Source organism: Myotis lucifugus, unplaced genomic scaffold (assembly GCF_000147115.1).
Source record: "Myotis lucifugus unplaced genomic scaffold, Myoluc2.0 scaffold_162, whole genome shotgun sequence".
Lineage (NCBI taxonomy): Eukaryota > Metazoa > Chordata > Mammalia > Chiroptera > Vespertilionidae > Myotis > Myotis lucifugus.
In genome coordinates this window covers 2,896,601-2,916,133 of record NW_005871210.1, presented here as the reverse complement: position 1 = coordinate 2,916,133, position 19,533 = coordinate 2,896,601, and the positions used below count along the sequence as shown (strand labels likewise).

The window sequence follows — 19,533 nt, the reverse complement described above, 5'->3', positions numbered from 1 at the left end:
AGCTCTGAAGGCCTTCCTCCTGCAGATGCACCTAATGCCGCACAACTCTCCCTCTTGTCTGAGGGAACCAGGACACTTCCCCTTTGTATTTGGATTGGTCAAAGCCCTTACATTATTACTGACTACTCCTTTGCTCCGTATCACATATAAATGGACTATAGGTTTGGAGGTCACTTTGCTTTTGTGTACCTAAGCCCAACAGATTTCAAAATTTTTTAATGCAAACCAAGAATAAAATACATTTATGTCGCAGCCTAATAGACTCATATATGCATGTATGTGTACACGTGTAGGTACATATAAATCATGAAACACAACATACCCACACTATACACACTGTAAATGAATTAGATAATGAGATTCACATTTTAACTCATCTCCATCCAAGGAGGTACTTGGCATCTGCCTTAAACATGCTTCTTCCCACTGTTGTTTGAAATCAGAAGCCAGGCTGCTGCTGTCGGCCCCAGCAGTTCAAGGAGAAGGGTACCAGCTGGCGGTGGCCCCAATGAAGAGGGCAGTACAAGGTGTCAGGACTGCATGACCCACTTTGCCTCTGGGAATCAACTTGAATTGGAAAGGGAAACTGACAGTGGCCCCTTGGCAGAGCATTGAGTCCAGGTGGCATGGTCATCTGTCACTCACCACCTTGGGCCCTCAGGACAAGAAAGCCAGGGCTCTGCTGAGAAAAGCAATTACCATGGTCTGCTTTGGGCTGTCCCTAGAGTCAATCCTGTGGTGAGAATCCTATGAAGGTCAGTTTGGAAAAAATGTCCCTGTGGAGGCTCTAAGCAGCTGCCCATCTGGCCAAAATAGGGTCACCTAAGATCATGATAAAACAGGGGGTGGAAGGCAACCATTATGGACAAGGAAACATCAATAAGATGGGCAAAGAGACCAGAATAGTAAGGATGCCTCAAAGAGTTGCACTGTATCCATCCAACAATTTTTCATGAAGGATATTTTTTCCCATTGATTTTTTTTTTTAGAGAGAGTGGAAGGGAGAGGGAGAACAGAGAGAAAGAAACATCAATGTGGGAGAGACACATCAATTGGTTGCCTCCAGCAAGCGCCCCGACCCTGCCAGGGATCAAGCCTGCTACTGAGGTGCATGCCATTTACCAGAATCGAACCCACAAACCTACAGTCCATGGGCTGAAACTGTAACCATAGAGCAAACCCAGCTAGGGCAGAACTATTCTATATTTTGACTGTGGTGGTAGTTACACAACTGTACAGCCCTGTCATAACTCACAGAACTGTATACCATAAAGAGTAAATTTTACTGTATGTAAACTATACCTCAGTTAAAAAAAAATGATGTGGAAAAAATACATAGTGGGAAGAGCCTGGGCATTCTAGACACATAAACATGAGTTTGTTTAAACACAGTGTGCCACAATTTACTAGCTGTGTGATCTGAGCCATGTGACTAAATTGTCTGTATCTATGTACTCTTATAAGGCACAATGGGGAATGACACCTACCACCAGGGGATGCTGCAATAGATATATAAGAAAAAGTTAAAAGCTGATTAGGGCTATACAGTACAATACCATAGCCACTGGCTGTTGAGCACTTGAAATGTGGACAGTGGGACCACGAAACTGATTTATAACTTTATTTACTTTTAACTAATTTGAACACTGATGCCAGATTTAGGTTGGCAAACTTTGAATTATGTTTGGAATAACTTTGGTGTGTGACTTTACTTTTTTCTACTGTAAATTTTAGGAAATGTAAATACTGATCAAGGATTTCTGGTAAAAATTTAGCATGTAAGTTGAGATGTGTAGATTTAGTATGGAAATATATAAAGTATCTCAGTGATTTTTTATATCAAACATATACTAAGATGATAATATTTTGGATATTTTGATTAAATAAATTATATCATTATAATTAATTTCACCTTACATTTTTATGTGGGTAGTAGAAAATTTAGAAGTGCATGTGTAGCTCACATTATATATTTATTCAACAACACCAGTCTAAGGCATTGCCTGGTATGCTCTTGTTGTTATTATAAGGAGTTACAAGTTGGATGCTTAATATTCAGGAAAGGATTGCAGAAAATCCATCAGACGGACAGCTCAGAGAATGTTTCCATAATATAACTAAGGGTGTTGAAGAGAATATTTGTTTCTTGATTTATCAGTGGAGAACAACTAAGAATAAATATAGTTTATAGTTAGGGATGTGAAAAAATGAGTGTCATAAGAATAATGGTGAGCGCACAAAATGGACTACATTCACGGTCAACAGTAGCCTTGTTTTGGAAGAATGGGCTTGAAGAGATTGATTATTATTTGGCCTTCAATAATTATTTTCTCCCCTGATTATGTAATTACATCTATGACAATATTGTACTTTGAGGCAAAGATTAAAGAGAGAACAAGAAAGATTCTGTACAGCAGTAGGCTGCTCCAACAGACCAGAAAACAATAACGCATCTGCCTTATTAGGTTTTAGTGAGTTTAGTGGGCTCGATCCCCATTGGTCACAAGGTCTCTCAGCACCAAGACCTGCAAGGTGAATTCTCAAATAAGTTCTGGCTTTTTTCATCCTCTTTCCAGTGTCAAGAAGAGGCTTGAAAGGTCAGTAGTTTTAAGTGGCCATGGTCAGCCCAAGCCACCTCACATCCGTGGTACCTAAAGGCATCTCTGACATTTCAGACAAGGGAATACAGGTACAGTGTCCTGTTACATTATCATATAAAGTTACACTCTAACTTGAAATAGGGGACTACATCATGCATGCAAACATCATCCACTAGGTATATAGATGTAGGGGAAGAACAGAGAAATACTAGCCCACAGAATTAATGCCCAGGTCTTCCATCAAGTTTTTTTAGTGGTATATTTGCAATCATTATCCCTACTATTCCCCAAGGCCACTCAACATTCTATAAAAATAGACCTGGTTTTCTTCTCATGCTGGGACTCCACCAGGCATGTCTTTCTCTCAAGCTCCAACATTCCTCCTTCAAGCCAACTCATCTACAAGTCTCCCCAAATTCCTTGTTAGCATTAACCTTCCTTTATAGAGACCCCACAACATGAGAAATTATAACTTTAATAAAAGTCTTACCCTTTGAAAAAGCATGAATGGACCTGGAGAGCATTATATTGGTGAAATAAGTCAGTCAGAGAAAGACAAGTGCCATGTGATTTCATTCACATGTGGAATCTAATTAACAAAACGAACTAACATGCAAAATAGAGACAGACTCAAAGATAGAAGGGAGGCTGACAGCTGTTGGAGGTGGGGGACTGGATAGTGGTGGAGGGATTAAGCAAAAAAGAAAAACAAAAGACAGAGAAAAACCTCATGGACACAGACAACAGTGTGGTGATTGCCAGGGGGGAGAGAGGAAGGAATTGAGGGAGGGTATAGGGGGATAAATGGTGATGGAAGGAGACTTGACTTGGAATGGTGAACACACAAGACAGTGTACAAATGATGTGTTGTGGAATTGTGAGTCTGAAATTGATATAATTTTATTAACTAGTGTCACCCCAATAATTTCAATAAAAAGGAAAAAAATAAAATAAAAAATAAAAAGAGCAACAAAAAACATTAGACTGTGATCACTAACTATCCTAATACATGTCTTCCCAGTAGATTGTCAGTTTCATGTACCAGCCTCATCTCATCAAACAGAGTACACACCATGAAAGTGTGTTAATTTAGCTGAACTGAATGTGAAAGTTTACCAGTCTTCCCAGGTGCATTACTCAAGGGCATTCAGAGTCCAGAAAATAACAATCTCAGTTTCTATGAGAAGCTCCAGTGAAGAAGGTTAAAGTCTAATAACCCCTAGAGACCAATTAAATTGAGCTTTGTCTCCAAATCACAGGATGTATCTCCAGGTGCAAAACAGCATCGCCCTCTAAAAACCTTCAGTATGTTGTTCATTGTCTAGATGGTGTCAGGATCCATTTTATTCCCTTGGTACTAAATTCCTTCTAGAATCTTAACTCCAATTATTTATCCAACACTCATTCTTGTACCTGATAAGCATCACTTCTATTCAGTAAGACTGGTTAGCTGATAATCTTATACATCTATACCCTCTATCCAATTCTTGGCTCATACCTTTCACCTTCACTTCTTTCTCATCAGGAAAGACATCTGATAATGATAGGTAGTGCTGAGAAAAGGAACTGGGCATGTACAGCTCATCCCCACATCCACTCTTTTGGGGATCTACCTGCAAAGATCAGACCTTCTGTACCTCACGGTGATGGTGTTATAGAAACAGGTTTCCTCAGGAGATCTTTTAATTTACAATTTCTGCCTGCTACTGGATGGATAGGTGCAGTTCTAGAGCACAGTGTTAGCAAGCCCACTTCCTCCTACCTAACTTTTCAATGTTAGGTGATGTTTGATCTCCATTTGTCTCATCCTCTGTCACTGTCTCAATTAGTTCCAATCTTGGGCAGGTAAAAAGGGAGCTTGTTTGTTGACTGCTGCAAAGCCCAACAAACTAGATTTCAACCTCCATGATGGTAACAGCCATCATCTTTCCTATCTCACTTGTGGACTTGCACACAAAGTGGGGGCACAATAAAACCTGAAAAATCGAATGGGGAACCAGCTCAACAGTTCTGGTGTTAAAGAAGCTGCCTTGCTTAATACATCATGTTTCTCTGTAGATGCAATGACTCCATGCATTCCCTCCCCACAACGAGACCAAAAATGCAAGACTGACTTCAGCGAGAAGAAAACAAATTACATGGGTCTAGGTACATTCTTCATTTTGATTCATGTTCCACTTCAGATGAGAGTGTCTCGCTGTTCTAAATGACCAAGGAGCTTTCAGGCTCCCATAGGAAAGAAACAGCACAGTCACAGATTCACTCACCATTATCAATAGGGTCAGAGACCCAGGGATTTCTCAACTGAAATGCCATCTGCAGCAATGTCTACCCTCCTCTTGGTTCTGGCCACAGGAGCCTGGATAATTCTGTTATCTTTATAGCCTCACTTGTGCAAACAGGAACTTGTTGGAGAGGCCTCAGTACTGCGAACATCCATCTAAACCTTCCCACAAGCCGTGACTTATTGCCCAATAACAAAGGTATGTTTCTTCTTCCTGGTCTGAGTATAGGCATAGAAATGGAAGCTTCCCAAACCATATATACTCTTTAGTCATCTTTACAAGTTTTTGTAACTCTAGGAAGTTATCTGGGCCATTTTTCCAAATAAACCTTATTCTTAAAAGAATTACTTTAGCATTTCAACTACCTCTTTAAGAAACCAGGATATTTCTACTGATTTTGTTTTATAATCAATGCCATTCACTTCTCTCCTTTTTAAGATGTACTTCCATTCACCCCATTTGTTTGTGTAATCCTCCTTCTACTCTGATAAAAGAATTGGAACCTTCTATGTTACCATCACTTCCAGTGACTGAGCAGCCAACTTACATACCAGTGCAGAGATCTGGTTCTTTGGCAGAAGAGAAGCAGAAGCCCATGCACTGACCCCTCTGTTCTGAAAGCCTCTACCAGTCCTCAAAGCAAACACCTCACATGGGAGAAGCTCATCCAGACCATCTGAGCCTACCACCCACAATACACAACTTGACCTTTCATGAATAGATGACCTCACCAGCTCTGATATGTGGGTTTGACCACCAAGTCACTGGTGAATGTTGGATACTCAGACACACTTTCTTTGCTCAAATCAATGCATCATACCGAGGTGGTCAATCAAGTACCTTCACTGTGGCCAGGACTGTCAAAGGACACACTTGTCACTAGAGGTTTAAAAAAGCACTACATCATTAGGGTCACTGAAACAAGTAGTTGTTTAATCTAGTTCCTATATGGAGTCACTTGGTTTCCTAGATAAATTATTCTTTAACTAGTGATGACATTTAAAAAAACAATACAAATGCACACTCAGTAAAAGTAATCATATATTAAAACGAGAAAAAACTCAATGTAAGTCAAGGCTAATTCTTCATGCATAGATGTTGGCATTTGGTGGCATTTTAGGGGAACCTTCACATCCATCACTGATGTTTGCTTTTCGTTTCCTATAAAATTTGTCCATAAAACTTTTAAAAGCAATACAGCTGATGTTTGATCTCCACAAAGTTAAAATATTTTGATTTTATAAATAACCTAAAGCATACAAATAACATTGTTTCCTCCACCCAGAGTTCATAAGAAGAAGCATAGAGTTGAAAAATTTACTTAAGAGATCACATAGACCAAATACCCTTTTTTCTGACTCGTAATTATGCTCATACCTACAAGAACGTTGACTTTAGATACATTTATTGAACCCCCACACTAGATGAATCACAAACATTACCTCTCATTCTCACAATAATCGAGATAAATATTTTTTCTTCATTTTACAGGTGAGGGAATTGAGGCACAGAGAAGTGAAGACCCTTCCCAAGTCACACAATTGCTAAGTGGTACAGCTGAGATCTCACCCAGGGCTATCTGACCCACTTGCTTGTGTTTATACCATTAAAACTCATGAAAAAGTGAGGCAGACCCAGGTGTGGGATAATCTGGGCTACATACCTCATACAATTCAATAATGATGTTTCCCATTAGACCTCGGCTGCTCTTAATGTTCTCCATGGCCAGGGTGAAGTAAATCCCACGCGTGTCTGAGATATAGAGGTTGTATGTGTCATTCTGGTTCCATTCTTGAACCGCAGCAAACACTTGGTTCTCATCGGTACTGATGATGTGCATGTCCTGTAAGAAGATGGAAGGCCTGTAAGGCAGCAGATCTCATATCTCCCTGCCCACTGGGACCCAGAATAATTACTATGACTTACAAAATGGCTGAGAAAAAGCTTGATTTATAGGCAATGTTAAACAATTCTGTGTCGGACCAAGGCTATAAATTATGAGCTTCATGATTTCTGTTCCTTGCTAAGTGACAGCAAGATGGGCATAAGGGGCTTTGGTGGGTATCATTTTCCATGGCTTCAAGGGATTCATCCACTTTCATTTTTTTGTTTTTATATCTGAAAGGTAGTGTTGGTGCTAACAGAGACAAAAAGCCTTGCAAGAAAAAACTCACACATGCCAGAAGACAGGCCTATCCCTTCTTTAGATCTCCATTGATGTTTTCAAATGTTTCAGTGTAATGGTTTTCACACCTTTCTTTGGAATCTTCAGAGACATGGGGATTGCAGGAAGAGTGGCAGGGAGACATGGCCAATGGGTGGGACTCTGGACTTCCAACCCTGTTTCAACCAGAGCAGAACCACTCAAATCTGCTTTATACTAAAGTTCTGTGTAATATTCTAGGAATAAAAGGTGAAGGGGGTTCTGCTGTTAATAAAATAATGTTTGAAAATCATTGATATGGAGGAAAAGATACTCAACGTGAAATTTAGTGTTCTCAGTCATAATATAAGCTCTGCTACAGAACTGATGAATATGTCCGTCTCCAAGAGCTTCAATTTTCTTACCAAAAAGTGAAGAGGCTGGGCTACTAATAAAAAGAGCTAACAATTGGCAGTGTTCTAAGTTATCTTAAAGTATTATTTCAGTTACAAATCCAAATAAATCTATAATGGATGTAGTGTAATTATTCCCATCTTATTGAGGACTAAACTAAGGAAATAGAGGTTTGCAAATGTACTTCATATTGAATAGCTAGTAAGTGACAGAACCATGTTTTGAATCTCAGTGGTATGACTCTAAGCTAATTGTTAGCTTCTGACCATTTGGATATATAGCCTCTAGATTAGAAGTTGCAAACCAAGGATCCATTCAGTAACTATAAATCATGAGGGTTTGACCCTCGTCTATTGGTTTGAACACAGTCTATTTGCAATACTTGAAAATGTAGTCTTTTAGGTGGAGTCATAGGAGTCTCAGTCCCATGTATCTAACTTTTCTTATGATATGCTACTTTCTGGTCGCTGAAGTTACTTTAGTTTGCATTATTGGAGTGGGTCACTTCTAAAATCAAATCTATGAGTGCAGAATCCAAAGTTGCATATGTGTCTAGGCGCTGTACAAAGAGTATCATAAACTCAAGCCCTTAATTAAGGAACTCACCCTGTCAAGAGGCAATGTTGACAAGGATAAACATTTGAAAACTGGGAGTAAAGAATGCATAACTATACAGATGTGTATGGCAACAAGTAATAACATCCCGAGAAAGCAGGAGAGGCGCGCTTGTCACTATGGTGGAAAGCATTGGTAAAAGCAATTGTAGTTGACAGGAAGTAGATAATCAAGCTGAATCTACCTCTTACCTTATTTGGCCAACCTTTCCCAGAAATGGTTTCAACAATAAAGGGAGGCAGCACTGTCTAGAATGTCAGAACCATGGAGAGCTCCATCGAGATGCTTTCAAAAGGAACAGGCTCATTTGATTTGGATGATTTCAGAAGGAGCAAGCTTATTTGATTTGGACATGTGGGAGGGAGGCAGGGAGAGTGATCAGCAAGTTCTACATCTGTGCGTTGGAGATTCTCTGTCACATCCCAGTCTCTGGCCTGAATGCCCTAGGTCACCTTGCCTAAGACCTTACTTGCTCATTTGTACTTACACACCTTAGAGGTTCCTGCTGAACTGCTTGAAATGTTAATGAGGCTTACTCTTAAAAACCATGTGATGACATCATGTCATGTCGGTGTGGAATGAAAACCCAAGAACCCAGTAGGAGGGGAAACAGCAGCTGCAGGAAATACAGATTAAATTCACTTATCCTGTTAAAAATGCAATAGAAATTCCTGGCTTTTCCCAGATGTTTTGGTTATAAAAATGAATGAGCTAAATTATTTTAGACTAAACTAATAAAAAAGAGGTGGGGAAAAAAACAACTCAAAACACTGGGGCATGGTCAGGATTAGAGGCAGCCAGATTTGCTGTGAGTGCATCTTACCTTAGACCTGTGTTGGGACTGTGTTACCTGGTGCACAGGTACTGCAGGCTCACGGGTGAAAGACTGCTTTTTAGTATCTAGGATTCTGAGATGCCTGCTTGAGAAATTCTTAATTGGCCAAAGTCACTTAGTTAATAAATGACATTACTAAGATTTAAACTTGAGACTACCCTAATCAAGAAGCTAAACCCATTATCAGTGGGGATATAATGTCAATGTGCATCAACATGACCTGGAGATCTTAATAGCAGGTGGGCTCATGAGTTTCCCTGCCTGGGGTTCTGATTCAGTATGTCTGGTGAAAAGCCTTAGATTCTGCCATTTAATAAGCCCCCCAGATGATTCTGCTGCATACAATCTGGGGAACTACTCTCTGAAAAGCTATGAATGCTGTGTTGTCTCTTCTAATGGGTCTTATGGTTGAATAAGAATTAACCAATAATAACCTGGAGAGTAAGTCTTCAGGAACAAAGAAAATTCCTGTTAGTTAAATTTGGTCAAATAGGGATTTAAAGAATAATAATGTTTATTTCTTGAATTCTGCTACTCTAATCTAACTCCGAAGTATGTGTCACCTTCATAGTAAAACAATTATAAATAACAGTCCCCCTATACCCTCCAAAAAGAATAATTGGGGAAAATCAGAGTTGCTTTTTGAAAATCTGTTACTTCCTAGGAGAAAATAGTAAAAATACTTCCCTGTTACTGAAAGATTTTTTTTTAATAATCTGGGCCTAACGTAACTTTATTATAGGAAGACATGTGTTATTAAGCATATGCCATATGTCAAATACCATAATATAAAAACAGAGAGGAACAAAATATAGACCCTAACCTCAGGAAGATGCCCACCCAGAGGAAACATCACATGCTCTTGTGGCCTTCCATGAACTTATAAGTGCTTCAACAAAGGTACTGAAAATGGTGACAGGAGCAGAAAGGCTCCTACAAGTGGGAGGAAGGGTGGTGCATTCGAGGAAATGTGTGGAACTTGGAATAGCTTGAAAGCAGTTTTCTTCTGGGGACAGTGAGGGTAGAGTGGCCATATCATAAGGGGTTCTGTATAGTGCCCCTATGTTTACCCAGAAGAAAAGACAAAGCTATCACAAGGTTTTTGCAAGAGAAAGAAAAGATTAGAATTGATCAATGCAGAGACTGAATTGGAGAAGATGAGCTTCATTGCATGATCATATGCATTGAGGACCTAGTGGATTAAAGAGTGGATTAAAGTGGGGTAGGGAGAAAGGCTTAAAATGTCATAGCAATAATCTAGGTAGTAATACACAAGGGTCTGATCTCAGGGGTAGGTTTTCTATAACTCTAAGAAATGGATAGTGATATATTAAAGAGGTAGAATCTACAAGAGGTAAGGGAGAAGGACATATCTTTAATATCTCAGATATCTGACTTACAAAATCCCCTGAATTTTAGTCATTAAAATGATAATTAAATGATAATTAAATATTATTTTTGTAATTATTTGTTTGATATCTGTCTCTCTCATCTATAATAATAAAAGTGTAATATGCTAATTAGACCAGACGTCCTTCCATCCTTCAGATGACTTTCCGGATGAAGCTGGGGCTACAAGGGAAGCCCAGGTCCTGGGTGCCAGAGAGAAGCTGGTGCCAGCAGCTGGGGGAAGGAAGGCCTACTCTTGCACGAATTTCACGCCTTGGGCCACTAGTTAGATTATAAACTCCAGAGGTCAGAAACTATGCCTCTCTTATTTATCACTTTATTTCTAGTGCTTATTAGAGTATCTAGCACATGGAAGACATCTAACAAAAGCCTACTGAATGAATAAATGGACTAAGTAAACATGGCAGAAGAGTGAGATATAAGGGATATAGGGTAGAGACTCTGAGCTCAGTTGAGGAGTTGTTAAATGAAGCCATTAAGGGGATGTACTCTGTATAGACAGTTGGAGTTACAGTCCAGAGGTCAGTGGAGAGATATGGATTGAGGCTGTGGACATAGGAGTCACCAACAAGAAGAAAAGCAATGAGGTTACATGAGAACCATGCAGAATGTAAAAAAAGAATTGAGAAACATCAGCATTTAAAGGGTGACAAGGGGAAGGGGATCCAGAAAAGAAAATCAGAAGTAAATAAGAGGAAAGGGAAGAGTATCAAGTATGGATACCCCGAACATTGTCAAATTATACAGAGAGGTATCAACAGACAAAGAGCTACATTTTGGGGGGATATAGCCCATAGGCAGTAACTGGTAGCAATGGCTAGAGGTTTTTGGTGAAATAGTGGGATGGATATGGGGGAGCAGAGGGCAACCAGCCATGGGTTGAAGAGTGAAGAGCAAGTGAGAAAAGAGGTTAGAACTACAGATAACTCTTTAAGAAGTGTGGCTGTGACACGGCAAAGAAGGATAAAGCAGAATTTGAAGAAATGTAAAAATTAAGAAAAATTTTCCTGAGGAAATTAAGGAAAAGATTAATATCATTGCCATTATCATTATAATAAATTTTCTCAACCATATTTCCCTCTCTTCTCTCTTATCATTCAATACACAATTAACTGTACTCTACTGTCAAATGGAAACACACCCAGACTAAGGTAAAAAGAGATTTTATTGCAAAAGACTATTGTAACACTATGGCCATAACATCTGCAAGCATCTCAGAGTGAAGGCAGAAATGAGTTACTTTTAGTCTGGCCAGTATGGCTCAGTGGTTGAGCATCGACCTATGAACCAGGAGGTCACAGTTCAATCCCTGGTCAGGGCACATGCCTGGATTGTGGGCTTGATCCCCAGTGTAGGGTATGCAGGAGGCAGCCAATTAATGATTTTCTCTCATCATTGATGTTTTTATCTCTCTCCCTCTCCTTATATATATATATATATATATATATATATATGTAAAAGAATTGCTTTTACAAGGAGAAGTACATCAAGGCTACCAAAACTGGGGTGTGAGGAGTAAGGTGAGAGAGGGAAGTTGTTCTCCTTAGAATCTGTCATTTTCAGGGGTGGCTGTTAAGAGGGGTTGTTCTGAGTCCCAATGCATAAGCTCCCAGTGCTCACATAATCTCAAGAGTGGGTCAAAGTTTAGGGATTTGAGAGAAGGAAAGCTGAATGTAAGTTGGTAAAGTCAAATCAGCAAGCATTTGGTACAGATTGGTCCATAGGGACAATCATTTATGAGACAAAGAGTAGGAATTGGGTGTGGTCAAAAGTAAACTCGGGGCCAAAACCGGTTTGGCTCAGTGGATAGAGCGTCGGCCTGCGGACTGAAAGGTCCCAGGTTCGATTCCGGTCAAGGGCATGTACCTGGGTTGCGGGCACATCCCCAGTAGGAGATGTGCAGGAGGCAGCTGATCGATGTTTCTCTCTCATCGATGTTTCTAACTCTCTATCCTTCTCCCTTCCTCTCTGTAAAAAATCAATAAAATATACTTAAAAAAAAAAAGTAAACTCGGGGACACCAGTGTCTTATCAAGGCATTGGGGATGGGGAGATCTTTGTAGTAAGTCATGTCCAAGAACACAAAAGGGTGGGAGCTTTCTTAAATATTGCTATTTTCTAAAACACAGGACTCAGGTAAAGGTCAACATCGTCACTAACAACAAACTGAGTCCCACATACAAACAGACATAAAATTAAAATGTTCTTTTATAGAAATGACTATAAGAGTAACAAGTTAATAATAAACCCAGAATCTAAGAGACAAAAGAGGGTGTATTAGAGTCAGAGTGGTAAAGTGAGGGCCTCAGGCAACCCTAAGTCCAAGGACAGGCTAAGACGTGACCTGACAAGGAACACAGATCTCCATGCAGGTCAAGAGCATCTACTGTGTTTCCCCTTGGATCACAATCATTGCTTAGAGTCGCCCAGCACTTTCCACTTTACCAACAATGAGCCATTTGTTGAATCCTCACAACTTTCTCAGATAGTATGACGATGCCCATTTCACAGATGAGAAGACCCAGCCTCATGGATGAGTTCACTACAGAATTGGAATGAGAGCTCAGGGTTTCTGCTCATAAGCTCCGTCATATTTTCCCAAAGCCACTATGACCCCCCTTCATTTTCTTCCCCACCTTCTGTGTGCTTCTCATGTCTATTGGACTGAGATGCCAATCAGATGCCAGGGACTGGGTTTGGAGGACTGGGCATGTGGTTGCTACTCCTAAGAGTGCTGCTTATTATTAACAGCATTCATGTTATTCTCTGCAAAGCACTCCAAAGCCAGGACTGCCCCAGGCAAGCAGGTCTGAACAGACAGTCTTGGAGGAGAGGTGAGGGCAGTAGTGAAGGGAACTGCTTTGTTCTTGTTTTCAAGGAGGCCCAGCCACAGCCTCAGGACTCCATGAAAGGCAGCAACTTGCTTAAAAGCCATTTCCATTTGTAAACAATGGAAGAACCAATCTCCCTCCACCCCCTCTGTCTTCACCTCTTAGGAAAAATCTGGGGCAATGTCAGCTAATAAAGGGGATCGATAACCATCCAGCTATTTTCACAGCCGCCCTCATATTAATGAGAAGCTGTTCTGGATGAAGTTCTACAAAAGGAGTCGCAGGGATGGGTCTCCACCACAATAAATGGCCATGTGTTTGCTAATCATTAATGGAGTGTTCTAGGATTGTGATCAATTCCAGGGTTAATTTGTCCCCACCTACAACCACACTGCAAAGGGCAGAGAACTGTTTGTTTTTCCTGAGAAGGTTAAAAATACATAAAATAAGTAAGCATACACAGACAAAATGGGCCCTACATTGGAGGATGGTTTGGAAAGTTCCTGAAACTCTTTTTTAGGCCCATACAGGGAAATCATCCAGTTCCTGCGAGGGGTCATTCTCCTTTGGAAAAAGCATAATTATGAGCACCCCTGTCCTCAATTCTCCAGGCAGGCACGCCTCTTTCCTGCTTGTGTTTAGAATATCTGATGGGTACATCATGCAACCATAAAATTAGATACCGGTCCTATAAAAGCCAATCACAAAGAGGGTAGTGAAAATGTGAAATTGATTCCCAGGGTCTCTGAGACTATTGAATGTGGCCCTTGCCCATCTCATCAGCCTCTCGCCTGAGTCTCTAATCCAGTCACTCAACATGGTTTCAGTTTGTTGAATAAATCATACTCTCTCCTTATTTTATTTATTTATTTTTAGGTATTTTTTATTGATTTCCAAGAGAGGGAGAGAGATACAGAAACATCAATGATGAAAGAGAATCGTCAATCAGATGCCTCCCGCATGGCCCCCACTGGCGATCGAGCCCGAAACCCAGGCATGTACCCTGATGGCCAGGAATCAAACTGTGACCTCCTGGTTCATGAATTGATGCTCAACCACTGAGCACACCTGCTGGGCCTATACTCTCTCTCTTAAAACAGGGCCTGTGCATGTATTTTCTATTATATTCCTCAACACTTGTTTGCACAGTTAACTCCTTATTTCTTAATCAGCTTAAACATCAATTTCTTTAGGAAACTTGCCCTCATTACTCATATTTATTTAGCTCCAACTCTTATGCCACAATGACCCTTGAGCTTCTATACTTATAACACCCTCTACACCTACAGTTGTTTGTTCAGTATCTCTCTTCTCTACCAGAATATAAGCTCCATGAAGACAGGGTCTGTTTTGTCTTATTCACTACTCTAGCCTTAGACCTTAGCTCAGTGCCTGGCACAGAGGAAAAACTTAAATGTTAGAAAGAATAGTTCAATGGCTGAATAAAAGAAGGAACAAATGGATGCATGGATTGATATATGCATACGTGAATAAATGAGTGCATAGAAACAATAAGAGGGTAGACAATTACCCACCTTCTTATTCCATAATCCCTCCTACCGCTGTACTCATAATATGTTTCCTAGCACCAGCTTAGAAACCCAGTTCTTTGTAACATTATACTTGACATGAGACTTTGCTTCTTTGCAGCCTCATTAGGTGATGCAATTATGTCCTGCCCATGTTCACACTGAGGTTCTAAAATCCATCTTCTCCCAAAAGCCAGTGTTCACCGGAAATGGGGTTCACGGAGTTAAGTTTTATAATCTTACAACAGAGGAATTGCCATGCCATCGGTTGTTATTAAAATTATAGTAAACTATTCTTTTCTCATTACTCATAGTGGCAGAAGGGAGTGGAATCATAGGCAGTGCATTTATATTTAGCATTAAAATGGAGGGAGAACCAAGAAAACCAGGAGACTCACCTATGTACCTTTATGCGCTCACACTTATAGTGTCTGTGCTGCTGCCTAGACCATTCTGAGCCCATCCCTCTATTTGGCAGTAAGGCCCTTACAAAAGAAAGGGCTCCTCAGAAGAGATCCCAAAGCTAGTGCTCCTTTCACCACCCCTCCTGGGGAATGACCCGCAGTTATGTGGGATATTTGAGTCATAGCAAATCAAAACTCCTGCCTGTGTACCCTGCTGACAGGAGAACAGAGAACCCAGGTTCAATGACCTCTGAAGAGGCCAAACCCCTCAGGGCTAAATCAGGCTGAATGACAGATGGTTCCCCCACAGGGATCTAACCTCCCAGAGCCCAACAAGGCAGCCTCTCCCTGCGGCTCTGTCTGGCAGGACCAGGGCATCAGGAGGTATGTACCTTCGGCAGCGAGTACTTGGGCAGCTTTATTTGAGCGAAGGCCTCTCTTCGATAGGACACGTAGTAGCTGGCTCTTCCTCCAGTTGTTACCTGGGTCAAGGGAAACACAGAGAGGTCAGATGGGGCCATGGATCATGACACAAGTTGGAAGGTATTAGCCTCTCCATCAGTAGCTACAGTGGTTTGTGACAACCTTTTAGGGAGTATCTTGCTGGTTCTTTTTATTATTATTATTGATTTTAGAGAAGAAGGAAGAGGGAGAGAGAGATAGAAACATCAATGATGAGAGAGAATCATTGACTGGCTTCCTCCTGCACCCCCCCCCCCGCCCCCTGCCCCGCCACTGGGGAGGAAGCCTGCAATCCGGGCATGTGCCCTGACTGGGAATCAAACCATGACCTCCTGGTTCATAGGTCGATGCTCAGCCACTGAGTCATGCCGGTTGGGCCCTTGCTGGTTTTTAACCTCCAATCCCACGACACCCTGAGCTGCTCCCATGTCATGGCCCTTAGAGAATAGGTGGGTGATGACAACAGTCTTCCCCGTGGATGGCACTTTCTGTGAGAACAAGGACTGTGTATTTGGTCACTGTGCTCTGCACATGTACAAACCTAATAAATGTTTTCAGCTGAGAACAGAGAAGCTATTGATGTGAGCTGTACCCATGATTTATTTATTCTTTTTTTAAAAAATCAATGTTTAATCCATTGTGACCATGATGTGATGGCCAAAGGATTTTTTTTTCTTGACCTGAATATTAATACTGCTTAAAGTGCTTATAACTTTGAAATTAATTTCACTTCTGATCTGAACACATTGCTTTTCCTTTATATTTACAAATTAAGACATTAAGCAGATATTTATGAACTCTCCTTGAGCAAGTTATTTAAAGGCATCAAAGTCAGAGAAAACACTCTAGATTTAAAAGTCAGAAATCTGGGGTTTGAGTCCCAATGCTGCTGTCATGGCTGGGGGGTCAGGTTCGGGGGTCGTGACCTCACTTGGGAAAATATGAAATCTTAGAGGAACCTGGAAACCACTCCAAGAAACGAACCTCTGGCCTGGGCTTCGTTAAAAGTCCTGCCAACATGGCACAGCTCTGCAGATGGCTGCTCTTGGCCAGTCACCCTAACTCAGGGGAAATTAATATTCCCAAGAGAAGATAACATGGCCTGTTCAGAGAAAATAGTAGGATGACAATAGCCACCAGGCTGCTGTGCTGAGGAGGTAATTAGTGGAGGCACATGCTCTGCTCTCATTAAGGCCCAAGCACTTGCTGGAGACAGGCCAGTCCTCCTCCTCTGGTCCCAACCTGGCGCCCTTCCCCGGCAGCTGCCGAGAGCAGGAGGGGTCGAACATCTCTATTGAAATCCACCCATCGCTTCTCACTCTGAGAGGTGGCACCTCCCATGGCTCCCCCTGGCTCTGCACAGATTGGAAACCCGCAAATCAGGTACCATACGCTGCCAGGTAGAGCAGATGTTGGAGTCAGTGTGAAGGCAGAACCTCGTGAAAACTTGGTGCAAAGACTCGGCTGTGAACCAAGAGCAGAGACCGGTTTTCTCCCTGATGTTCCCCGCTATCCTTACATCTCTATTTTCTAATTAGAATCATTTATGTCTTGTACTCGGGACTTATTTTTTTTTTTTAATAAGACATCTGTTCTGAATCTGTATTGTTAGTCATCGGCTTAGAGACGGGGTATTGATATATTAAGATCAATGAGTTGCTAGGAAGTCTTTTTTGTTTTTTCTTTTTAAAATAAATCTCAAACACACAGACACAGATTAAAATTTAATCCTTGGTTCTGAACAGTCACCATTAGTCCTTGTATGGTATTATTTACTTATTAGTGCAGGGGTCCTCAAACTTTTTAAACAGGGTCACTGTCCCTCAGACCGTTGGAGGGCCAGACTATAGTTAAAAAAAAAACTATGAACAAATTCCTATGCACACTACACATATCTTATTTTGAAGTAAAAAAACAAAACGGGAATAAATACAATATTTGTATTTGCATGTGGCCCGCGGGCCGTAGTTTGAGGACCCCTGTATTAGTGGTTTAATTTGGTGTTACTTTAAATTATAAAACCAACACATGAAAATATATCTGCCAACCCCAAATCTAAGTAATAAAAGAGTAATAGTAATAATAACTACCATGCAGTAAAAGCTTATTACTTGAATGATGCTATGATAAGCAGTTTATAAACCATACCTCATAAACCTATGTTATGTATTAAATCATATGGACATACATATATAGAGTTATAGATAGAGTTAAGATATATAGAGTTATAGGTGTGGATTGTATTTCTACTTTACAGCTCAGGAAACTGAGGCTCAGAGAGGTCCACTAACGACCAACATCACATAGGCTTTCATTGTCATGGCCAGTATATGACCTTAGCCTCACCTGGACATGTAAATGAGTATATCCCCCAAATGTCAGGCACAGGGCAGGGGTCAATACTTATTGACTAAATGAAAAATGAATTGTGGTTAACCTGCTTGACTAGGAAGACTTGGAGTTTGACTTCCTCCAGTGTTTAGTAGCTAAACCACAGATGGAGAGAAGACCTCTCCCTCTAGCCCAGTCCCGAGATGGTCACAGGAACTTATCTCCAGATTGAAGCCCTAGCACCCGCCCTGTGGAGCAGAGTCCTCACAAGGTTGGGCTGATACCAGGCTAAGGCATCTGCGCTCTCTGTTCTTTGCATGGCTCCCTGGCAACCGAACAAGGAAGGAATAAAGTTTAGTGACTATTAATCTATTTTGATGAACTTTTCTCTTCCTTACAAGCAAATTTGCTGGCATTGTAAATCCCAGAGATTATTACCACTTTCCCTTTCAGTGACACCTTTTATTTTACATTTGATGAATGTCATCCAATTATTTGCTCTGGGCCCATCCATCATGCTAAACACAGAATTAGCTGGGTCTTTTCCTCGCTAATGACTGGCTCGTTAATCTGATTTTCTGCATTTCCATTTTACAGGTTTAATTGGGCTCCTGGCCAGTGAAAATGATTCCTTTGGACAAGTGCATTGGCCATTAAACACATCTGTCTCTTCTGACTTGTTCCCATTCTTGCCATAACCAAGTGTAACCTGGCATATCCTTATTTTTTCATTTCTATCTTGCCTCTGGATGATGGCTTGTCTTGGAGGAGAAAGGGAAATCTGGCCACAAAAAATAATGGAGCCAGAGGACTTTGAGTCATATTGGACCTATTTCTGTCATAAATACACAAAAACTAGAATGCATAAATGGGCATAAGTAATCTGCGAAGAAAAGCAGAAACTAACAGTTTTTAGTGTCAATTATGTGATGAGTGCTTTATATTCATGACAATTATTCATATCCATGATAATAATTACCACTGTTGATATTACTGTAAAACATTATGAGTACCTTACAAGGCAAAAATATTTACAACATAACATTTTTGAGTATTTGCTATATGCCAAGTGCTGTTCCTGTATGCATACTAGCCTTCAAAGTCTTTGAAAAGTCACCACAAATAAATGGTGAAGCTGGAATTTGAACCCAAGCTTATCTGACTACCAAGCTTCTTATACTGGTCCCTCTCTGTGGAGCGGAATGGATCCCATGTCACTCAACTTCCAATTTCCCAGATAAGATGCCTATCAGCAGGGCAGATATTTCTATGTGGAGTTCATATCAATTTCTTAGCCTTGAGAAATCAATGTTCTATTGTTGCCCAGGAGTGAATAGTACTGCTTTGGAATCTGAGAATAAGAGGGACTATAATGGAAATAAATCTAGCTGTTGCCTTCATAGAAAATGACATTTAGAAGCCTTTCCAGTTAGAGCACCTTGCTGGGTCCACTATAATGTGAATAATCGGTCTAAGCCCACAGAAATGGCTACCTGTGCAGGCTCACACCAGTTACTGCTCACAGTCTCTACACTGTTTCCTCCTCAGGAAAGAAACAAAAGGGAACAGCCAAGTTGTTATGATGCACAATTAACTTTTCCAATTTCTTTGCTCATTAATTCTATTCAGATTCTTTAAAATAAATCTTGACATTGTTAGGTCTTTCTCTTCCTT

General features: G+C 40.7%; 1 protein-coding gene across 1 annotated transcript in view; it reads right to left on the bottom strand.

Moving 5' to 3' along the window:
* Nucleotides 1-19,533, bottom strand: part of SORCS3 (sortilin related VPS10 domain containing receptor 3) — a 506,985-nt gene that overhangs the window by 90,383 nt on the left and 397,069 nt on the right. The window contains exons 8-9 of the mRNA XM_006095936.3: nucleotides 15,459-15,548; nucleotides 6,549-6,728 (exon numbers count right to left, since the gene is read on the bottom strand). Of these exons, the coding sequence (XP_006095998.1) occupies nucleotides 6,549-6,728; nucleotides 15,459-15,548 (270 nt within the window). The remainder of the gene's footprint in view (nucleotides 1-6,548; nucleotides 6,729-15,458; nucleotides 15,549-19,533) is intronic.